The sequence below is a fragment of the Protopterus annectens genome, chromosome 2.part0 (genome assembly GCF_019279795.1).
Source record: "Protopterus annectens isolate FY-2018-M chromosome 2.part0, PAN1.0, whole genome shotgun sequence".
Taxonomy (NCBI): domain Eukaryota; kingdom Metazoa; phylum Chordata; order Ceratodontiformes; family Protopteridae; genus Protopterus; species Protopterus annectens.
Genome location: NC_056728.1, coordinates 971,716,018 through 971,735,182, shown reverse-complemented (window position 1 = coordinate 971,735,182; position 19,165 = coordinate 971,716,018). Strand labels below are relative to the sequence as shown.

General features: G+C 38.5%; 1 protein-coding gene across 1 annotated transcript in view; it reads left to right on the top strand.

Annotated features, from left to right (window-relative positions):
- LOC122792799 (extracellular matrix organizing protein FRAS1-like) overlaps positions 1-19,165 on the top strand; it is a 4,352,848-nt gene that overhangs the window by 1,057,499 nt on the left and 3,276,184 nt on the right. The window contains exon 19 of the mRNA XM_044060368.1: positions 11,634-11,786. Coding sequence (XP_043916303.1) covers positions 11,634-11,786 — 153 coding nt within the window. The remainder of the gene's footprint in view (positions 1-11,633; positions 11,787-19,165) is intronic.

Here is a 19,165-nt window from a genome sequence, read left to right as displayed (position 1 = left end):
GTCTCTTACTTCCTTGTCAGACTTCTAACCTAGTAAAAGAAATAGGTGTTCTTCCTTCTCTATGTAGTCAGATTTCTACTGAGAGAGAATGTTGATGGTGATGATTTTGCCTTCAGCTTGTAGTTGTCTTTCCCCTGTGGGTTACAGTTTTGAAGATGCAGGAACTATTTATTTTTTTCATGTTGCCCCACAGAAGATTTTTTTCGCAGAATCTCAGTCATATTAGTGGGAGACAGCTAGGTCTTATGTGTTGTCTTGTCATAGTACATGATTTAGTGCCATTTCCCCTTTCCTTCATGGAGATTAAATCTTAGACCGCCTCAAGCGCAGTTAATTCCTATGTTTACCATGATTCAGAATACTTGACTGCAGTCCCTCATCCCACTATTCACTCACACGCATTTCATGGTCATACTAGATATTAAAGATCAAAAAATAACCAAAGCATTGTAAATTGGACAAGTAAAAAATAAAAACTCAAACGTTGAAGCCCTTTCATTCCCTAGAGCATCAGAACTTCATCAGATCAACTAAAAACACATATATTCCTCTGTAAGTTAAAAGACTATCACATGATCAACAACATCCAATCCCTTACAAACATTAATGTACGTAAATGATTATATATGTAATTATTCATATCCCTGCCCTTTTTGCCTGCAGTAAACAATTGATACAAATGTTTTTTTTCATTAATTCTGTGATGGTTAACTACATCTAACAAAATCTGCCTGTGTAACTACCTGGTCTCCAAAAATGTCTTCCATTCGCCTCCCCTAACAAGGGGATATACCCTTTGAAGAATAAAAAACACAAATTTATTAACATTGGAGCAATTAATTGTGTGTTTATGTAAAACATGTCATGTTGCGTTTCTTGATTGCATAAATATGCTGATAAATCCTAATCCTTAATGCTTTCTGTGTTTTATTCACATAAAAAGCAGGACATGACAAACAAAGCACAGTATACCACTGTTTTAGAAGCACAATTAAATCTACCATTACCACTGGGGGTTAAAGTTTTAGGATTGTTAGCTACTGCAATTTTAGTACTTTCACAAGTTTAAAACATAATAATGCACCTTAACCACTAGGTTGGGCTATACCATGTTTTCCATTGGTTGGGGATATGTATAAATATTCATCACTCTTAATTGAGGAGAAACTTTACTCACTGATGAAGGCTTGATAGCCAAAAACAGGTTTGGAGATATTTACCATGAGAATATGCAATAAACAACAATCTGGAATTTTATTTAGGATAGCTGTACCCGGCCACGCGTTGCTGTGGCTCAGTCTGGTTAAATGGAAAAGAAAGAAAAGAGAAAGCGCACGTTTCTAATATGTTTAATTTCACAATTTTTGTGGGTATACAATATTTTTTGTTCCATTGTCTGTGCAGATATAGAGATTGTCTGGTTTGCCAACTCTAGAACATGCAACATATAATTGTCCATGTGAGAAGCAATCTGTGTGTAGATCTAAACCACACAATTCTAAAGGTTGGCCCTGAGCTTTGTTGATGGTGATTGCAAACGCCAATCTAATTGGGAATTGCAATCTCTTAAATTGAAATGGCATATCCGTTGGAAGCATAGGAATGTGAGGAATGAGGACATATTCACCTTTGAAAGGTCCTGTCAAGATTGTTGCTTCTGTGACATTGCTCATTAATTTTTTTACTGCAAGCCGCGTGCCGTTGCAAAGCTTTGGCTGGTTGATATTTTGCAACATGATAATTGGCACGCCAATTTTCAACTGCAGTACGTGCGGTGGCATCCCTGGCAGATCAAGTGAATTCAAAAATTCTGTTGGATAATTAACCGCTTCATCTGCTTCCACAACAGTGTCGACAGACTTGTATGTAACTGCCTCGCTTTGAATGTTAGACTGAATAATATTGTTAAGTTCGTAGACGTCTTTGTTCTTGGCCGCAAGAATAGCTCATTCAGTCAGCCAATCGTGATTCTTATAATTGGTTTGAATATTGGGAAGTACTTTTTCAACCAATTCTTCTTTTGACGTCACTAAATTGCAGAAGTTATGAGGCAATGAAATTCGTCCTGAGGTCAGATCAACCGGCACCTTTCCGTTCCCAATTTCCAGCAATTGATGTGAGAATATCTCAGCTGATCGATCGTTTTGCAGCTGGACACGCATATTTGTAGTTAATTTTAACGTCATTACGTATCGCCACAAAGTAGAGTATTTCAGGCAAGCATTTATTTTGTCGGCTGGTGTTGATCGAGGAGAACGCAGCAGATCTGAAGCTGCAGAATGCGATCGCTGTGCTCGTAACCGTGCATCCTCAAGTCTGGCTGCACGTTGCTCTGCTGCTTCCTCGGCACATATTTGAGCCATTCTTTGTCTGTTTCGCTCGTTCGCTGATGCCCGTTCTTCCTCAGTTTGATTTGCAATTACTCGTCGCACTGCTTCCACTCCGCGAGTACTATGACCTAAGTTTGATCTTCTGCAAGGCATTATTTGGATGAACTAAAGCAGATAGATTGCACTGAAAAAGAAGTAAGAAAGTAATAACAAAAACATATAAAATTGCATATTTGTATACAAATATATAGAATCCATAGTAGGTATATAAAAACACGTGTGTATTCAAATGCAACGTGTGACATCTATATAATAGTAGGTATATAAAAACACGCGCATATTCGAATGCAACATTGTGTGAAAATTTCAAAGCAATCAGTGAAGAACTTTCGGAGATTTAAGATTTTGAACAAACTAACATTTACATTTTTATTTATATAGATTTCAGTGTCTTTGTATTGCACATTTGCTGGCCGCTGGTGTTTGGACATTTTTTCATGTCCTGACCTTCAGTAAATTAGTCTAATAGTTTACAGTGATACCCCTTTTATAAACCAGCCTGGGTCCATCACCCAACCACTTCATATCCCTAGAATTAAAAATGGAGTCCCAGTTTTGCCTCAAAATCCATTTAATACTGTCAGACATTGTGCTGTACTGACAAACCATGGTTCTAGAATAGTCATCATCCACCACCTGAGAAATCTTAAATTCCTCTGGTTACCTTAGAGTGGGTCTATCCTTATTAATCCTGTCCCTTACAATTTCATTCCTGATGCTGTCCTCCAAAGCCCTTGGGTGCCCCCTGTCAAAAAACATGGTACTTAGAATGCCCAATTCAGCATTAAAAGTGTCATTGTTCGATATGATAGTCTAATCATTTGTACCCTTACAATATTTCTCTTCTGCAAAAGGGTGGCAACTAGTGCAGTACAATAGACTGAATGAGTATCTTTCCTAAAACTAGTAGAGTCATTCTTACTGTAAACAAAATTGTAACACTCAAAAAATTAATAAATATAATGATTTGAACCAACAGACCTCGTGGAACCAGACCTTATACCGAAAGAAGAGTCGAAAGTAAAATTCATCCGTTTAGTCACAGCCACAAAATGTGTCAATAATTCAATTATCCAATAAAAGTGTTCATGAACTTTTAAAACATTCAATAGTCATTCTAAAATCACAATGTATTAGTTATTACCACTTTAAATGAAAATAGTTATTGTTAATGAATATTGAATAATTATTAATATGAATACAAAACAAACATATTGTTCAACAACTTTCTATAAAAACTTTCACAGTTCATAATTTAGTCGCTCTTTCTTAAAGTATGGGCACAAGGGAAACATGGTCATTCAGACCTGGAGGGTGGGTGGCATTTAACAAAATCTGCCATCTATACTCACTTCTATATATATATTATTTGACCAGTCCCCCCTCTAATATCTTTCTTGATAATTTCCAAGATACCAAACCGAAATCCTTGCCTAACCCCACAAGAGAGTGTGTGCTTATATAGCGCATTGTTAGTATTGTGTGTCTCAATAGAAAAAAAAAATCCATTAGAGCCACATGCTCCTTGGACTTAAACCTCAGCACAGCAATAAATAGGACATGCTGGAGGGGATAGATTCATATCCCAAAGGCTTCCCACACTCTGGAATAAAATCCCAATTCACGTAAGACAAAGCCCCTCGCTGGCCCTCATCAAGAGAAATCTAGATGAGTGGATGGGAAACCGTAAGTTTGCACCTGGTATCACTCCAGTGGCACTACTGGACAGAGGCTCTAGAAGTTAAATTATAAGGGTGGAGAGAGCCTAACACATTTTCGGCTAGGCTTATAAATGCCCTAGGGCAGATAGCCTAGTATAACCCTATGAACCTATGAATAGCATATAAATGTTCATATATGATGTTCTTCGTGTTTCATTGTTGCAGTCATCACACTTGGGTTATCTGCCTGCAGGTAGCCCTCAGTCAGCCCGAATACCAGAGACTTAGTATTTCTGCGTCGGATGCTGTTGCTCCTGGACTGAAGTCAGGTCGTCAGGGTTATAAAAACAGGCAGCCGACGTCATTACGTCAGCCTTTCTTGCCGAGGAGCCCGAAGTAGAAGCATTTCACAATTGCCGGTCGGCTGCTGCCTGAATTTTTGTTTTCGAATTGAATAATCCTGAAGTCTTCTAAAGCTAAGTACCCTGTTGGGGATCCTTTTTTCTTGCTCTAACCAATGTCAGAAGACATTAACAATTGTTTTGCCTGTGGAAAGCAAATACCTCACAGAGATTTTTATTCTTACTGCATCACCTGTTTAGGCCCAGACCACGAGTCCCTCGCTGTCGGTTTTGTGCCTTGTTTAACACCTGAACCATTCGTCGTTGGACTCTCTTTGTCGCTAAATTCTTTCGCTGTCGATCTCCGTATTCTGACATGGCTTCGGTAAGCCATCTGACTACCGATATTCGGAAAAAACATAAGGATAAAGACAGAGACAGACCGGATAGGTCCAAAACTGCCGCCGATGCTTCTGTTAAGCTAGTTGCCAGTCTGCCGGTACTCAGTGAGGTGCCCTCGCAACCCCAGATGACCACTTCAGTGGATTCACAGGCCTCTGCTGAGACCCATTCGGAGTCCGGTATGCCACGAGATGCTTCTTTGACTATGGAACCTGCAGATGTCTCCACCTTGGATGAGTCCAGAGCCACTGTGCAGGCACTGGCTTCTGAGGCAGTTCTTTGCTCTACTGATGTTTGAATCAAACCGACGATGACTTTTCTAACCAAAACTACTGAGTTTGTTAGGCCCAGCATACGCACTATGCCTAGAAAACCTATGACCAAAGTGCATGCTCATCCTCCCATGCCACAAAAACAAATGCTTAGAATGGCTGAAGACCTTATTACGCTGATTAGGGGAAGTCAACCTTCCATTGCAAAGAGACAAAGTATCCAGTCCCCTTCAGCTTCTACAGACCAGGAGTCAGATGACTCTGAGATTTCTGATTATGAATACCTGCCTATGAGGATTCAGATGCAGAGGAATCCATTCTGTCTGCCTCCCCTCCAGAGGATTTTTCTTTTGGTGAAACCTTGCATACTTTGAGAGCATTTCCATTGGGAATCCCAAAACTATCCTAAGTCCAAAAAGAGACTCAGAGAATTTTTAGAGTTGCCTCAGCACAGGCCTTTAGCTATACCCCCTGTCCTGGATGTTGTGGATGATGTTGTTATGGAATCCAGATTTACACCTGACATCTTACCTCTGGCCCCTAGGAAACCAGACAGGTAGTACAGAGTACCTGATACTCACAAGTTTCTTTTCAAGAATCCTACTGCTGACCCAGAGATCATTTCCCAGGGGCATAAAGGTATCAAGGCTACTACAGCCAAGAATCCCACCTCTTCGGACAGGGATTCCAGAACTTTGGACAGATGGGTAAGAAGGTACATACCTCTGCAACTCTTGCTATTAGGGCATTGAATTGCCAGTTTCACATGCTGAAGTTCCAACAACATATTATGGAACTCATTAAACAAAAGGTGGTAACTTTTCCAGACTGTGCGGAAAATAAAAAATTGCAGGAGCTTATGTACTCTGCAAGCCAAGTCAGTAAGCATACTTTGCAGTGTGGCTTTGGTGCCCTAGAAACATTTTGCAGGGCAGCAGTCACTAGCTCTTTACTGAGAAGACATGCTTGGCTGAAGGAGCAGACCTTGCCAGACCATGTCAAATCAAAATTACTAGACACTCCTTTGAATAAAGACTGTTTGTCTGGCACCAAAGCAGAAGAGGTTCTTAAAATGATGGAAGAAAAAGCTAAATCTATGCAGAATGTTAAAGAATTTTTACAAGTGCAACCCCCTAGATTCAGTAGGCATTGCCCTTCAAAACACTGGTCCTTTCCAGCCCCCTCCAGGCCATCTCAAACAAGACCCAGGGGAAACAGACCACCCAGACTACAGTCTTAGGGTATGCAGAGATCTAAGCAATGGAGTGCCCCAACCCCTAAAGCAGGGAATAATAAGCTACCACCTTACAGAAAAAGCTCACAATGGCTCCCTTACTCCACTTCCCAGCTCTGCACAATTGCTTGAGCCCCTAGGAGAAAAATTGCCCTTCATGCAAAAAACTGGATGTCCATCACCCAGGACTGATGTGTCCTCAACATCGTATCCCAGTGGTACAAATTTTATTTCCATTCACTGCCAACCCCAAGCGGGTTTCCAGACCTTCCTCCAAACCATTGGGCAGAGGCTCAAAACCAAGTACTTTCCCTGCTCAATATCGGAGCTATTCAGCCTGTTCCACTAGAACAGTGGGGTCAAGGATTCTACTCCAGACTCTTCCTGGTACTCAGGAAAGAGGGCTCTTGGCACCCAATCCTGGATCTTTCAATTCTCAACTCCTTCCTTGTGGAACCAAAACTCAAAATGCGTACCCTGCAACAGCTTCTTCCTGTGCTAGCCAAGGATGCCTGGTTAGTCACCCTAGACTTAAAAGAAGCCTGTCTGCACACATCCCCATAAAGGGGTCATGCAGGAAGTATCTACGTTTCAGGGCAGGATCTATGGATTATCAGTTCTCTGTACTTCCCTTTGGCTTATCTACTGCACCCAGGGTATTCACAAAATGCCTGGCTCCAGCCATTGCATACTGCAGGCAGAGAAATATCTAAATTTACCCATACTTGGACTGTCTGATTCAGGCAGACAGTCGGCAATTGCTGCTGCAGCACCTGGCATTTGTGAAAAACCTTCTGACTTCCTTGAGGTTACACCATCAACTAAAAGAAATCAAAACTGGTACCCAGTCAAAAGATTGTAATCCTGGGAGCAAGCTTGGACGCAACTTCCCAGATGGCATTCCTCACTTCAGAAAAGCAAGTCTATCTGACAGACTACTTCAAACAATTGGCCACCAGAACCCAGCTATCTGCAAGAAAAATACTGTAAGCTCTAAGGTTCATGGCCCCATGTATACTGCTAATTCCATATGCAAAACTGCATATGAGGAAACTTCAATGGTACTTAAAAAGTCTTTGGTGCCAGCATTCTCAGGACCTGGAAACAGTCATTCCTATCATACCCTGTCTAAGGACAGAGTTCCTTTGGTGGGTGGAAGCATGCAACCACAACAAGGGACTGCCATTTACTCAACCCCATGCCACCCAGACCCAGAACACAGACGCATCAGACTATGCATGGGGGGGCTCACATGGCTGGCAAATTTATTCACGGCCACTGGAGCCTAAGCCAAATTCATCTGCACATCAACCAAAAAGAGATGCTAGCTGTACAGAATGCCCTGACAGCTTTCAGATCTCTACTCTTTCCAGGACAACTGCTGAGAAAAACAGCCAACACCACAGTTATGTGGTACATCAACAAGCAGGTGGGAACCTGTTCCTAGCCACTCTGCAGGATGTTCTTCGTGTTTCACTGTTGCAGTCATCACATTTGGGTTATCTGCCTGCAGGTAACCCTCAGCCGGCTTGAATATCAGAGTCTTCGGATTTCTGCGTCGGATGCTCTCGCTTCTTCCATGACGTCAGGTCGTCAGGGATATAAAACATGCAGCCGATGCCATTACATCAGTCTTTCTTGCTGTGCGGTGACCAAAGCAGAAGCAGTTCGCAAGTGCTGGTCGGCCGACTCCTGAAATTTTCATTTTCGAGTTTCAGACCTGAAGCCTTCACAAAGATAAGTACCCTGTTGGGGATCCTTTTTTCTTGTCCTAACCGATGTCAGAAAAAATTAACAATTGTCTTGCCTGTGGAGAGTTTTTCATTCTTACTGCGTCACCTGTTTAGGCCAAGAACATGACTTACCTCGGTGTCAGTTCTGTACCTTGTTCAATGCCCGAACTATTCGTCATCAGGCTATTTTTGTAGCTAAATACTTCCGTTCTCGATCTCCGTACTCCGAAATGGCTTTAAGCCATCCAACTACCGATCTCCCAAAAAAACATAAGGATAAAGACAGAGACAGACCGCATAGGTCTAAAACTGCCGACGATGCTTCCGTTAAGCTAGTTGCCAGTCCACCGGTACTCAGTGAGGCGCTTTCGCAGCCCCTGATACCTGATACTACAGATTCGCAGGCCTCTACTGAGACCCATTCAGAATCCGGTATACCGCGAGATGCTTCTTTGACTATGGAATCTGCGGATGTCTCTACCTTGGATGGGTCCGGAGCCGCTGTGCAGGCACCGGCTTCTGAGGGTGTATTTAGGCCTACCGACTTTCATATTAAACCAATGACTATTTTTCAAGCTAGAAATACCGAATTCCTCAGGCCTAAAGCTCGCACTATGCCTAGAAAACCGACGACCAAGCCACAAACTCAGGCCCATATGCCTCAAAAACAAATGATTAGAATGTTTGAAGACCTTATTACCTTAATTAGGGGAACCAGCCTTTAAGAGACCTAGAACTGATTTTCTTTCTGATTCTTCTGATCAGGAATATGAAATCTCTGCTCCTTCTAACTACCAGGATTTACCCTTATCTACTTATGAGGATTCTGATGCAGATGATTCCATTCCCTCTGCTTCCCATCCAGAAGATTTTTCTTTTGGTGAAACCTTGCATACCCTTAGAGAGCATTTCTGCTTGGAAAGCCAGGACTATTCTGGGTCTAAAAAGAGACTTAGGGAATTTTTACTCCTGCCTCAACACAAGCCTCTAGGTATCCCTCCTGTTCTGGAGATTGTAGATGATGTTTTCTTGGAATCCAGCCTTACCCCAGACACTTTGCCTCCAGCTCCCAGGAAACCTGACAGGTACTAAATAGTATCTGACTATCACAAATTCCTCTTCAAGAATCCTACTGCGGATCCGGAGACCATTTCCCAAGGACCAAAACGCATTAAGACTACTACTGCCAAAAATCCTACCCCTTCTGATAGGGACTCTAGAGCTTTAGACAGATGGGGTAAGAAGGTATACACTTCTGCTACTTTGGCCATTAGGGCTTTAAATTGCCAGTTTCATATGCTAAAGTATCAGCAGCATATTATGGGACTACTTAAACAGAAAATGATGTTGATTCCTGATTGTGCTGAACACAAAGATTTGAAAGAGGTAATGCATTCTGCTGAACAAGTTGGTAAATATATTTTGCAATCTGGTTTTGATGCTTTAGAAGCATCTTGCAGGGCTGCTGTCACTGGGTCTGTACTTAGAAGGCATGCTTGGCTTAAGGAACAAAATTTGCCAGATCATGTCAAAGCTAAATTACTGGATGCACCCTTAAACCAAGTCCGCCCTTTTGGTAACAAAGCAAAATAAGTCCTCAGAAGGATGGAGGAAAAAGCTAAATCTATGCAAACTGTTAAAGATTTTTTACAAGTACAGCCTCCTAGATTCAGTAGGCATTGGCCTTCAAAGAACTGGTCTTTTCCAGTCCCTTCCAGGCCTTCTCAGTCCAAACCCAGGAGCAGCAGACCACCAAGACTTCAGTCTCAGACTGTGCACAGATCTAAGCAGTGGGGGGCTCCCACTTCCAAAGCAGGGAGTAGTAAGCCACCCCCCTATGGAAAAATGGCACAATGACTTATCCTTAACTCTCCCAAGCCCTGCTCAACTACTTGCTCCCTTAGGAGGAAAGCTCACCCTGCATAAAGCTCGCCCTGCATGCAAAAAACTGGGAACTCATTACCCAGGACAAATGGGTTTTAAACATAGTTTCCCAAGGATACAGATTCCACTTCCAGTCACTACCAACCCCAAGTGGATGGCCAGACCTCCCCCCAAATCAGTGGGCAGAGGCCCAAAAACAAGTACTCTCTCTCCTCAGTATAAGGGCTATTCAGCCTGTCCCAGCAGAATAAAGGGGACAAGGTTTTTATTCAAGACTGTTCCTGGTTCTCAGAAAAGAAAACTCCTGGCATCCTATCCTCGACTTGTGTATTCTCGACACCTTTCTGGTGGTTCCAAAATTCAAAATGCTAACTCTTTAACAGCTTCTTCCAGTGGTAGCCAAGGATGCCTGGCTGGCAACCCTAGACTTGAAAGAAGCTTACCTACACATTCCAGCAGGAAATACCTACACTTTCGAGCAGGCACTATCAGTTCCAAACTGTGTAACCATTGTGTTGGTGTATTCTTGTTTTTTTATTTTTGTTGGGTCTCCCCACCCTATTTGTGGTTGTATCTTGACATAAAAGTGGAACAAACTTGTTTCTCCATCGCCTCAGAATTTCGTCAGCCAAATTGTAAACCATTTTTGGGGGGTACCCTCTAGCCAGAAACATAGAACTCAAATTTTATAGTTCTAATTTAAAATATGTAATAGTGGAGCACTTTCTGGCTGCTCGGATCATCTGGCCTCTAACTAGGTTTCTTTTGATGTAATGTTCATATGTTCATAGGTTCATAGATTCATACTAAGCTAACTGTCCTTGCGAGCCATTTTAAGCTTAGCCAATTATCCCTTGTGAGACTCAAACCCTGCACCTTGTGTTTGTAAGGCAAACACCTTAACCATTAGGCCACCCTCCCACTTTCATTTGGTTACTTTCAAATGCCAAAAAACTGTTTGAATATGTGGACTTATGAAAAACTGTAAACCCTTGTGTTTCATAGTTCTTTTTAATAGTGACATCCAGGTAGATAATTTCTGTAGCATGGAAATTGTAAGTGAACTTGAAATATTCACAAATGTTGTTTATGTATTCTGAAAATTTTTTACCATTTTTTTCTTCCCTTTTCCATAAAACAAAAATATTATCCAGGTAACACAAGTAAACAAATCACCCTTCAAAACCTGAGTTGAAAATGTATCTCCTTTCCCATGCTACTATCACTAAGTTGGCATACATTGTGGCACAGGAAGTTTTTGAATAATGTATGTTTGTTTTGTATTCATATTAATAATTATTCAGTATTCATTAACAATAACTATTTTCATTTAAAATGGTAACAACTAATAGATTGTGATTTTAGAATGACTATTTGAATGTTTTAAAAGTTCATGAACACTTTTATTGGATAATTGAATTATTTTGTGGCTGTGAATAAATGGAAGAATTTTACTTTGGACTCTTCTTTTGGTATCAGGTCCGGTTCCACGAGGTGTGTTGGTCTGTACAGTTTTTGTTTCTCCTCGGAAAACATAGAATGATATTTACATTTAAAATAATAAAATTTAGTAGATTTAGAAAGGTTTGTTTGCATTACTGTATGACTAATGGATTTAGAGGGAGAAAAATAACTCTATTGAAGAGTGCATGGGAGGAAGGAATTGTCATTTAAACAAATTCTCTCTAAAACTCTGGTGTTTTCTTTTTTCCCCAGATTGTTCTTCAGAATGTCAACGGTGTGTAGCAGACTTAAGAAGTAATGACCATATTTGTCTGTGGTGCAAGAAGCCTCATTTTTTCCTTTTGGGGAATAGCTGTATTCCAGAATGCCCTGCAGGATACTATAATGCCAATGGGGTTTGTGAAAGTAAGTAGCAAAATAGTTATGCACATAGTTTTTCATTATGTCATAAAAGTATAGAGTGTGCATGTGTGTGTTCATGGTGTTGTACGCTCTAGTGACTGCTGTGGGATGAGTCAAGCTTTTCATTTTCAGAGGAATACTGTGGGGAAAAACTCCTCATTGATATAATCTGTTCACAGTTAATTAACAAAGTTATTGTAAAACATAATAGAGAATAACATGTTAACCAAGAAAAAATTCACCACTTTAATTCATGCAGTTTGAACTTATACACACAGAGTACTACTGTTTGGACAGAGATAAACTGAAAAAAAGAACATTATCAATAGTTAAGTAATTTACAAGTTACAGTTCATAAAGATGACATACACACTGTGTACACTCTTTGGAAAAGCGATAACTAAATAAAATAGTTTGTCAGTTGTCCAAGATTTAGATTGTGTTCAGAGAAAATGAATTGGTAAGGAGTATGCCGGTTGAGGAGGGAGGGAAGTACTAATTCATTGTGAGGTAGTGCTGAAGCAGAGCAATGTCTTACTTAGTTGATCTTTTACTAGGTGCTTGAAGTTGGAGATTTTAGATGTAGATCTAACTTACAGAGGGATAGAATTCTAGTGAATGAGCATGAGTAGAGATTTTGGTCAGAGGATATGTGGGGTTTATATATGTTCAGATGATTATGTTTATTAGATGAAAGTAGTCTGTTAGTGTGGTTTGAAAGGAGAATAGGACTAAACGCAGTGCAGCCTTCGGCTCTGTGAATAATGTTGGTAGAAATGAGCTATAAGTTGTCTTAAGTGGTGAGGCAGTTCTAACCAATTCATTGCCTTGATGGCAATACAGTGGTGGCTAAAATATTGTTTGTTGATAGCAAATTTTACAACCTTATGGTAGCATACCCTCAGCTTACTTCTAACTGCATCCTGAAACTTGGGTGGAACAGAGAAAAATGGGAGAAGCAGATAAGTGTGGTTTTGGTGGTGTTGATAATGAAGTTTTCATGCATGTAGGAGTACTCCATGTTTTTGCTGATTTTTTTTTTTTGTTATTTTGAACATGCTGGTCATGTTTAAGGTTATTGTCTATAATAACTCCATGACGTTTTGTATGTGAGGCTACTTCAGTTTCAGATTTTTTTGTGAAATGATTTTAAAATTCATGTTCAGTGTTTGTGATTTGGGGAAAAATAACAGTAATTTTTTTTTAGGCTTGAGAAGTAGTTGTGTAATATGATGGAGTTGTAGTTTATTAGATACACATAGAAATGTTAAATCATCATTATATTGAGAAAGAGAGGCTGGACCTGTGGAGGTGTAGAGGTCACTGATGAAGATATTAAAGAGGGGGAGCAAGAATAGATCATTGGGGTACACCAGTGAAGGTGTGCAGGTAGGAAGAGGGTATTCTGCCATTTTTACAGACTGGAGCCTGTCAGTTAAATGGCTACTGAACCACAATAATGAAAAAAATGGGATAGTTCAAGTTAAGACATTTTGTACGTGAGTTTAGGATGAGAAACTGTATCAAATACTTTAAACAAGTCAAGGAGTAAGGAGGCACCCAGTTTGCCTTAGTTCCTAAATTTGTTTGTTTATTTTTATTTATTTAACATTTGTTAACCGGGAAAGTCCGACTTGTAACAAAGCCAATTTTTAGCGGAGGCCTGGGAAGAAATGCTCCAGACTCATGTCTTTGTAACTTGGGAGGAAACCGGAGCACTCAGAGGAAACCCCACTCTTTTTAGTGGAGAGCTATTCTGAGAAGAGATGAGTTCCTTATCTGAGCCCAGATGTAGCAAGTTATATACTGATGTCCAGAGTTTTGGAAGGTTATTTTTTTATTTTTGTGTTGAAGATGTAGATGGCTATAATAATGTTTGTGTGTGTGTGTATATATATATATATATATATATATATATATATATATATATATAGTCTGTGTGTGTGTGTATACATATATATTATTTTTTTGTGTGTGTGTGTGTATATATATTTATATATATATATATATTTTTTTTTTTTTTCTTTAACTTGTTTTACACAGATTGCATAATTGTATATAGAGCTGCAGGTTATAGGGAGTTTTTATGTTTGATCCATTCTTTCCAAACTTTGACTCTGTTACATTGTAGTTTTTTGTCTGGGTGGTGAGCCATGGCGTGTGCTTCATTCTCACACTTTTTTTTTCTGCAGAGTGGGTTATGGCTGATGAGTGGGAGAGTTTTTAGAGCAGACCAGTTAAAGGCTTTCAGTGTATTGATGGAGTATTTATTGAATTTAGAAATGTTTCAGAAAGTTTTAAGTTGGTGAGTGTTAGGTTAATGGGTGGTATTCCTATGCTTATATGTTGGAAGGTAGTTGCGAAGTTATTTTAGGTAGGTTCCAGAGGCTGTAAATTTACAGGGGTTAGAGAACACTATCCAGTCTAGAATTTCATCGTTAATTGTTGGTATTATTTTCATAAGGTATATTACTAGGTTTTTTGGAGAGGATTTCTTCCAAAGTTGTTATATTATTTCCAGGTGGGATATGGACTGTGACAATACATAGGGTTGTTAGTTAAGCTTTAGCAGTGCTGTAAGTATTTCAGGATTTTGGAATTTGGAGATGATGTGCAAATAGAGAAAGAGAGTGTATGCACTTAGATAAATTAAAGCTACCCCATCTACTTGTGGGGTACTGTTAGAGCTTATAGCACTTATAACCTGGAGTAGTTCAGAATCTTTAAAGGTAGGCTTTAGCCATTTTTCCTGTGATGGCAAGAATATCACACGTACTGTAATATACAAGCATATACTAATGTAATTGTGTTACAAATGCAAGGAGGTTGATAGTGACAGTATTAAATGTTTTGGTAGACCAGTGGGAGAATGAAAGGGTAATGGGTTTGACGTGTGGTTTTATTAGTATGGATAGGGAGCAGTTGTTTAATAGTAGGACAGTACAGTTGGGTAGAAGTATAGTATTAGGTGATGGCTGAAGGTGTGTTAGTTAGGTTGCAGTTTTGTAGGGCTGGCTCTTTACTGTTAAAAGTATGACTTAAAGCATAGGCAAACACACATTAACAGAAAAGAAGACAAACCATATTAACATTTTTCCCATTTAAGTACATTATACATCACGTACCTTTTCTTTGCAACTGTCATCAGTTCAGCATTACATAAACTGCTGAATTCCGGCCTTCCCTTAAACCTCACTCCTCCCCCTGAACATTAGTCTGCATGTATTGTTCCCACAATTTCCAGTTTTTTCTGTGTGATTTGCTCCTTCCCTTTTCCAAAAATCCATCCTCTAGGTCTTTTTTATCTTTTATAATATTCAGTACCTCAAATACAGTTGGTATAGGCTTTGATTTCCATTTTCTAGTAATTGCTTTTTTGAAAGCCAGCAGAGTAAAACTTAAGGCCTTACTATTTCTAGCCAGTTCACATCCTGTGTCCCAGCTCAAAAGAATAATTTCCTAAGTTACAGCAATTTGCCCACCAGCTATTTCTGCCAGAGTACTTTGTAGGGAATTTTTACAATCTACTAACTCATTATGCTCTGAAAACATATGTTCCCAGTTTACATCTTTCTTTCCCATCATACCTCCAACTTTTGCTATATCAGTAAGGAAAATTCATTGAAGTCTGCTTGGGTTATAAAAAATACAGGTGGAAACACTTCCAAAGATCGTAAACCTTCTGGACTTGCATACCTGGAGCCATACATATCCTCCCATATTTGTCTTGTGAATTGCTTTTCCAGTCTTCCTTCCCAATCTTTTCTAACCTCCTCTGATTAATTCTTGTAGTTACTGTGCAATAGCTTATATGCTATACTAGTTCTCTTTTTCAGCAAAACTAGTAAAAATAGTGCCTTCAGCCAGAAACAACTCCTCAAGTTATTAGAAAACTTTTTATTCACACGAAAAAAACGCCATAAACGCTACTTCTCCTATTACGTTTTCGTCCTGTCAGGACTTCATCAGACAATGTTCTGTTACAAACAGCTCTGTTTAAATACTTTCACATACCAAATTAATTGAATTAAACCAATCAAACCACTTCCTACAATTTTAAAATCATCAAATCATATTGAATATATTCATTCATGAATATTAATTAGTTCAAAGTTGTAAAAAGTGCTTTAGTGCTTATGAAATACATTGCCTACCTAAAAACTCGTTTTAAAAACATCTTTAATACATTATATGTTCATAAATTGATTTAAAAACATGTGATCTGTATTTAATAATTTTTTAAAAAAATGTTCCATTTAAATCTATTGCAAAGAATCCATCCTTTCTCACATCATTAATGTTTGTTTGTGCATGTTTTGATGTTCTTACCCCCCTCTAGTGGCCTTTTGTTATTACTACAATCAAATTTTATTTGCCTTTAACTTAATAGAGACACTAGATAAGTAGTCATTCAAGCCTGGTTCCTTTCCTGCTTCCAAGCTCACCTGCCACCATAATTCTTTACTTTCAAGGATGTCTTCCCACGGACCACCCCTGATATCTAATTTAATTTGCTCCAATATTAAAAACTTAAAACTATATTCATTACATGTCTTACTATGTTTAAAAAGAGCATTGGTTTCCTTGCCTTTACTAATGTCGTATGCTCATAAATTCTTTTTTTCAAACTTCTTTCCGTCTTCCCTATATAAAAGGACTGACATCCTTCACATACCACTAAATATACCACTCTGTTAGAATCACAATTATAAAAACCTTTACTTGTAATTTTTCTTCTTCTACTGTGTATATATACCTCATTTGTGTTCATAATGTAAGGACACTGTTGGCATTTGCCACATTTGTAAGTTCCTTTCCTTTTGTTGTTATTTAGTCCTGAATTGTTAAACCCTACTTTTTCTATCATCCTTTTTAAATTTGGTGCATTTTTGTATATTATTTTAGGTTGTATCTTTTTGATTTCATCTATATCAGTTAGGGTGGAGAAGGTATTCCATTCCCTATCCAGTACTTTCCTCAAATTCCTATTTACCAAGTTGTATTCCACCACTAAACTCTTTTGATAACCTTTCACCATTATTGTTTCCTCACTATTCTTTAACCCTAAATGCCTATCTAGATCTATCCCTTTTATGGGGTAAAATCTGTGGTCTCGTCCTTCCTCTACATCCCTTCTCATTCTTTCCACAAAGTCTAGTGGGTACCCCCTATCCTTGAACATTTTTTCTAACTTTTCACATTCGTCTATAAAGTCAGTTTGATTACTGGTCATTCTAGAACCCCTTACAAACTGACCCTTCACAATGTTCTTCTTACAATGTAAGGGGTGTCCACTATCATAATGCAGGAAGGAATTTACATAGGTGTCTTTTCTATACACCTTTGTTTCAAATTGACCATCTTTTTTATAAACTTCTACATCTAGGTACTTTAAGGTCTCTGAATTAATAGTGTGTGTAAATTTTAAGAAATTAGTAGTTTTGTTAATATATTGGAAAAATTCCATAAAAACTTCCTCTCCTCCCATCCAGAACATAACTATATCGTCCAGAAACCTCCGGTATAATAACCAATGTTCTCTAAAATCAGAGTTAAGCACATATTTTCCTCCCATTTGCTTAAAACAATATTTGCAAAGGTAGGTGCACATGCTGCACCCATGGACACACCCGTTGTCTGTTGGAAAAATTCACCTCCAAATATAATGAAGTTATTTTTTAGGACCATGTCCATGAGTGCAACAGAGCTGATTTTTTTCTTCTTGTGTCATCTTATTATCATCAAAAACGCTCTCTTCGAACATCTCCATTCCTTCTTCATAGGGTATACTGGAAAACAAGTCTATTATGTCTATTGTAATAAAAAGCAAGTCCTCCCTATAATATTCTCTTTATTTCCCTCAGGAAGTCCCATGAATCTTTCAAAATCACCTCTTTGTTCACCCAGATATGTTTTGTTTTTAAGTCCACAAACTTGGCAAGTGGTGTTGTTTTCGACCCTTCAGCCGATACTATAGGTCTTAGTGGGGGATTCTCCAAGTTTTTATGAATTTTTGGTATTCCAAAAATCGTCACAATTCTTGGTTTTTTACTTCTAAGTATCTAAATGTTTTGTCATTAATGACTTTCTCAAGTAGTAAATCTTGTATAATCAAATCAATTCTACTGTAAGCTCTGTTCACTTCATTTTTAGATACTATTTTATACTTTGTTTCGTCTCTCAATATACCATTCATTTTCCCTTCATATATTATTTTGTCCATTGCTACTATCCCCCCTCCCTTATCCGGTTTCATTATTCTTATAGAGGTGTTACTTTTCAAATATTTTAACACTTCTTTTTCTTCAAAACCTAAATTCTCATAGCTCGTAAATCTTTTATTGTTGTTGAGATTCTGGGTCTTCCTTATCTCCCTTTCCATTACCATTTCAAAATTTTTAATCTGGGGAATTAGTGGTGGATTAAAAGTAGATTTTCTAGTGAGGTTTCCTTTATTTGTATTATTCCTATTGAAACCTGCTCTTGAAGCTAAAACTTCTAAATTTAATTTTCTTGTAAAAAGTTTCAAGCCTAGTAAGGTGTTTGTAACATCACCTCTATTGAGGGGTATATATTTTAACCCTTTACTAAATAAATTAAAATGACCTTTTGTTAAAACTAAACTACTAAAATTGTAGATAGTGAAGTCCTGTAATGTATTCCTAATGTTATCTGTCACTATAATTTCCTGCATTTGGTCTAAGTCTGTTTGGGCTGGGGTACGTATTGATACTGTCTCCCCTTCCTCCCCCCCCCCCCATGTGAAAATTTTTTGGCTCAAAATATACAGAATCTTGTCTTCTTCTATCATGTTCTAATGGGGGAAATTCTTCATCGTAATTTTCATTATACCATTTACTGTCCTCCCTATATTTGTTCCAGTTCCCTTTATAATTGCTTCTATCTGATCTAACTGGTGGCGGCCCAGGGTAACTGATGTTGGAATCATACTCACTAATGTCCCTCTTTAGTTTACCCATTTTCCTTTGGATAATGTCTTCACATTTACCATCAATGTCCTTCCTCACCTTAAAGTATTTTTCTTTTTCTTCTTTAATCCCCAAAAATCATGTCTTTCTTAATACATGCATCTAATTCATCAATTTCTTTTTTCAACACAAGCTGTTTTCTATCATTTTCTTCTATAATCAGCTTTACTATTTCTAATCCACATTTGTTGAAAGCTTTCACTAAGCTCTCATGAAAAATAGACCCTTTCTCCACATTGTTTGGGTATTTATACACTCTAAGTCCCTTAGGGACTATCTCTTTTGTTAAACATTCTAAAAGGTAGGCATTCTCTATAGTATAAGTTCTAAATTTCAACATCATTGTATGCAATTTATTCAATTTCACAATGTATGAATCCCCTTCCCCATTTT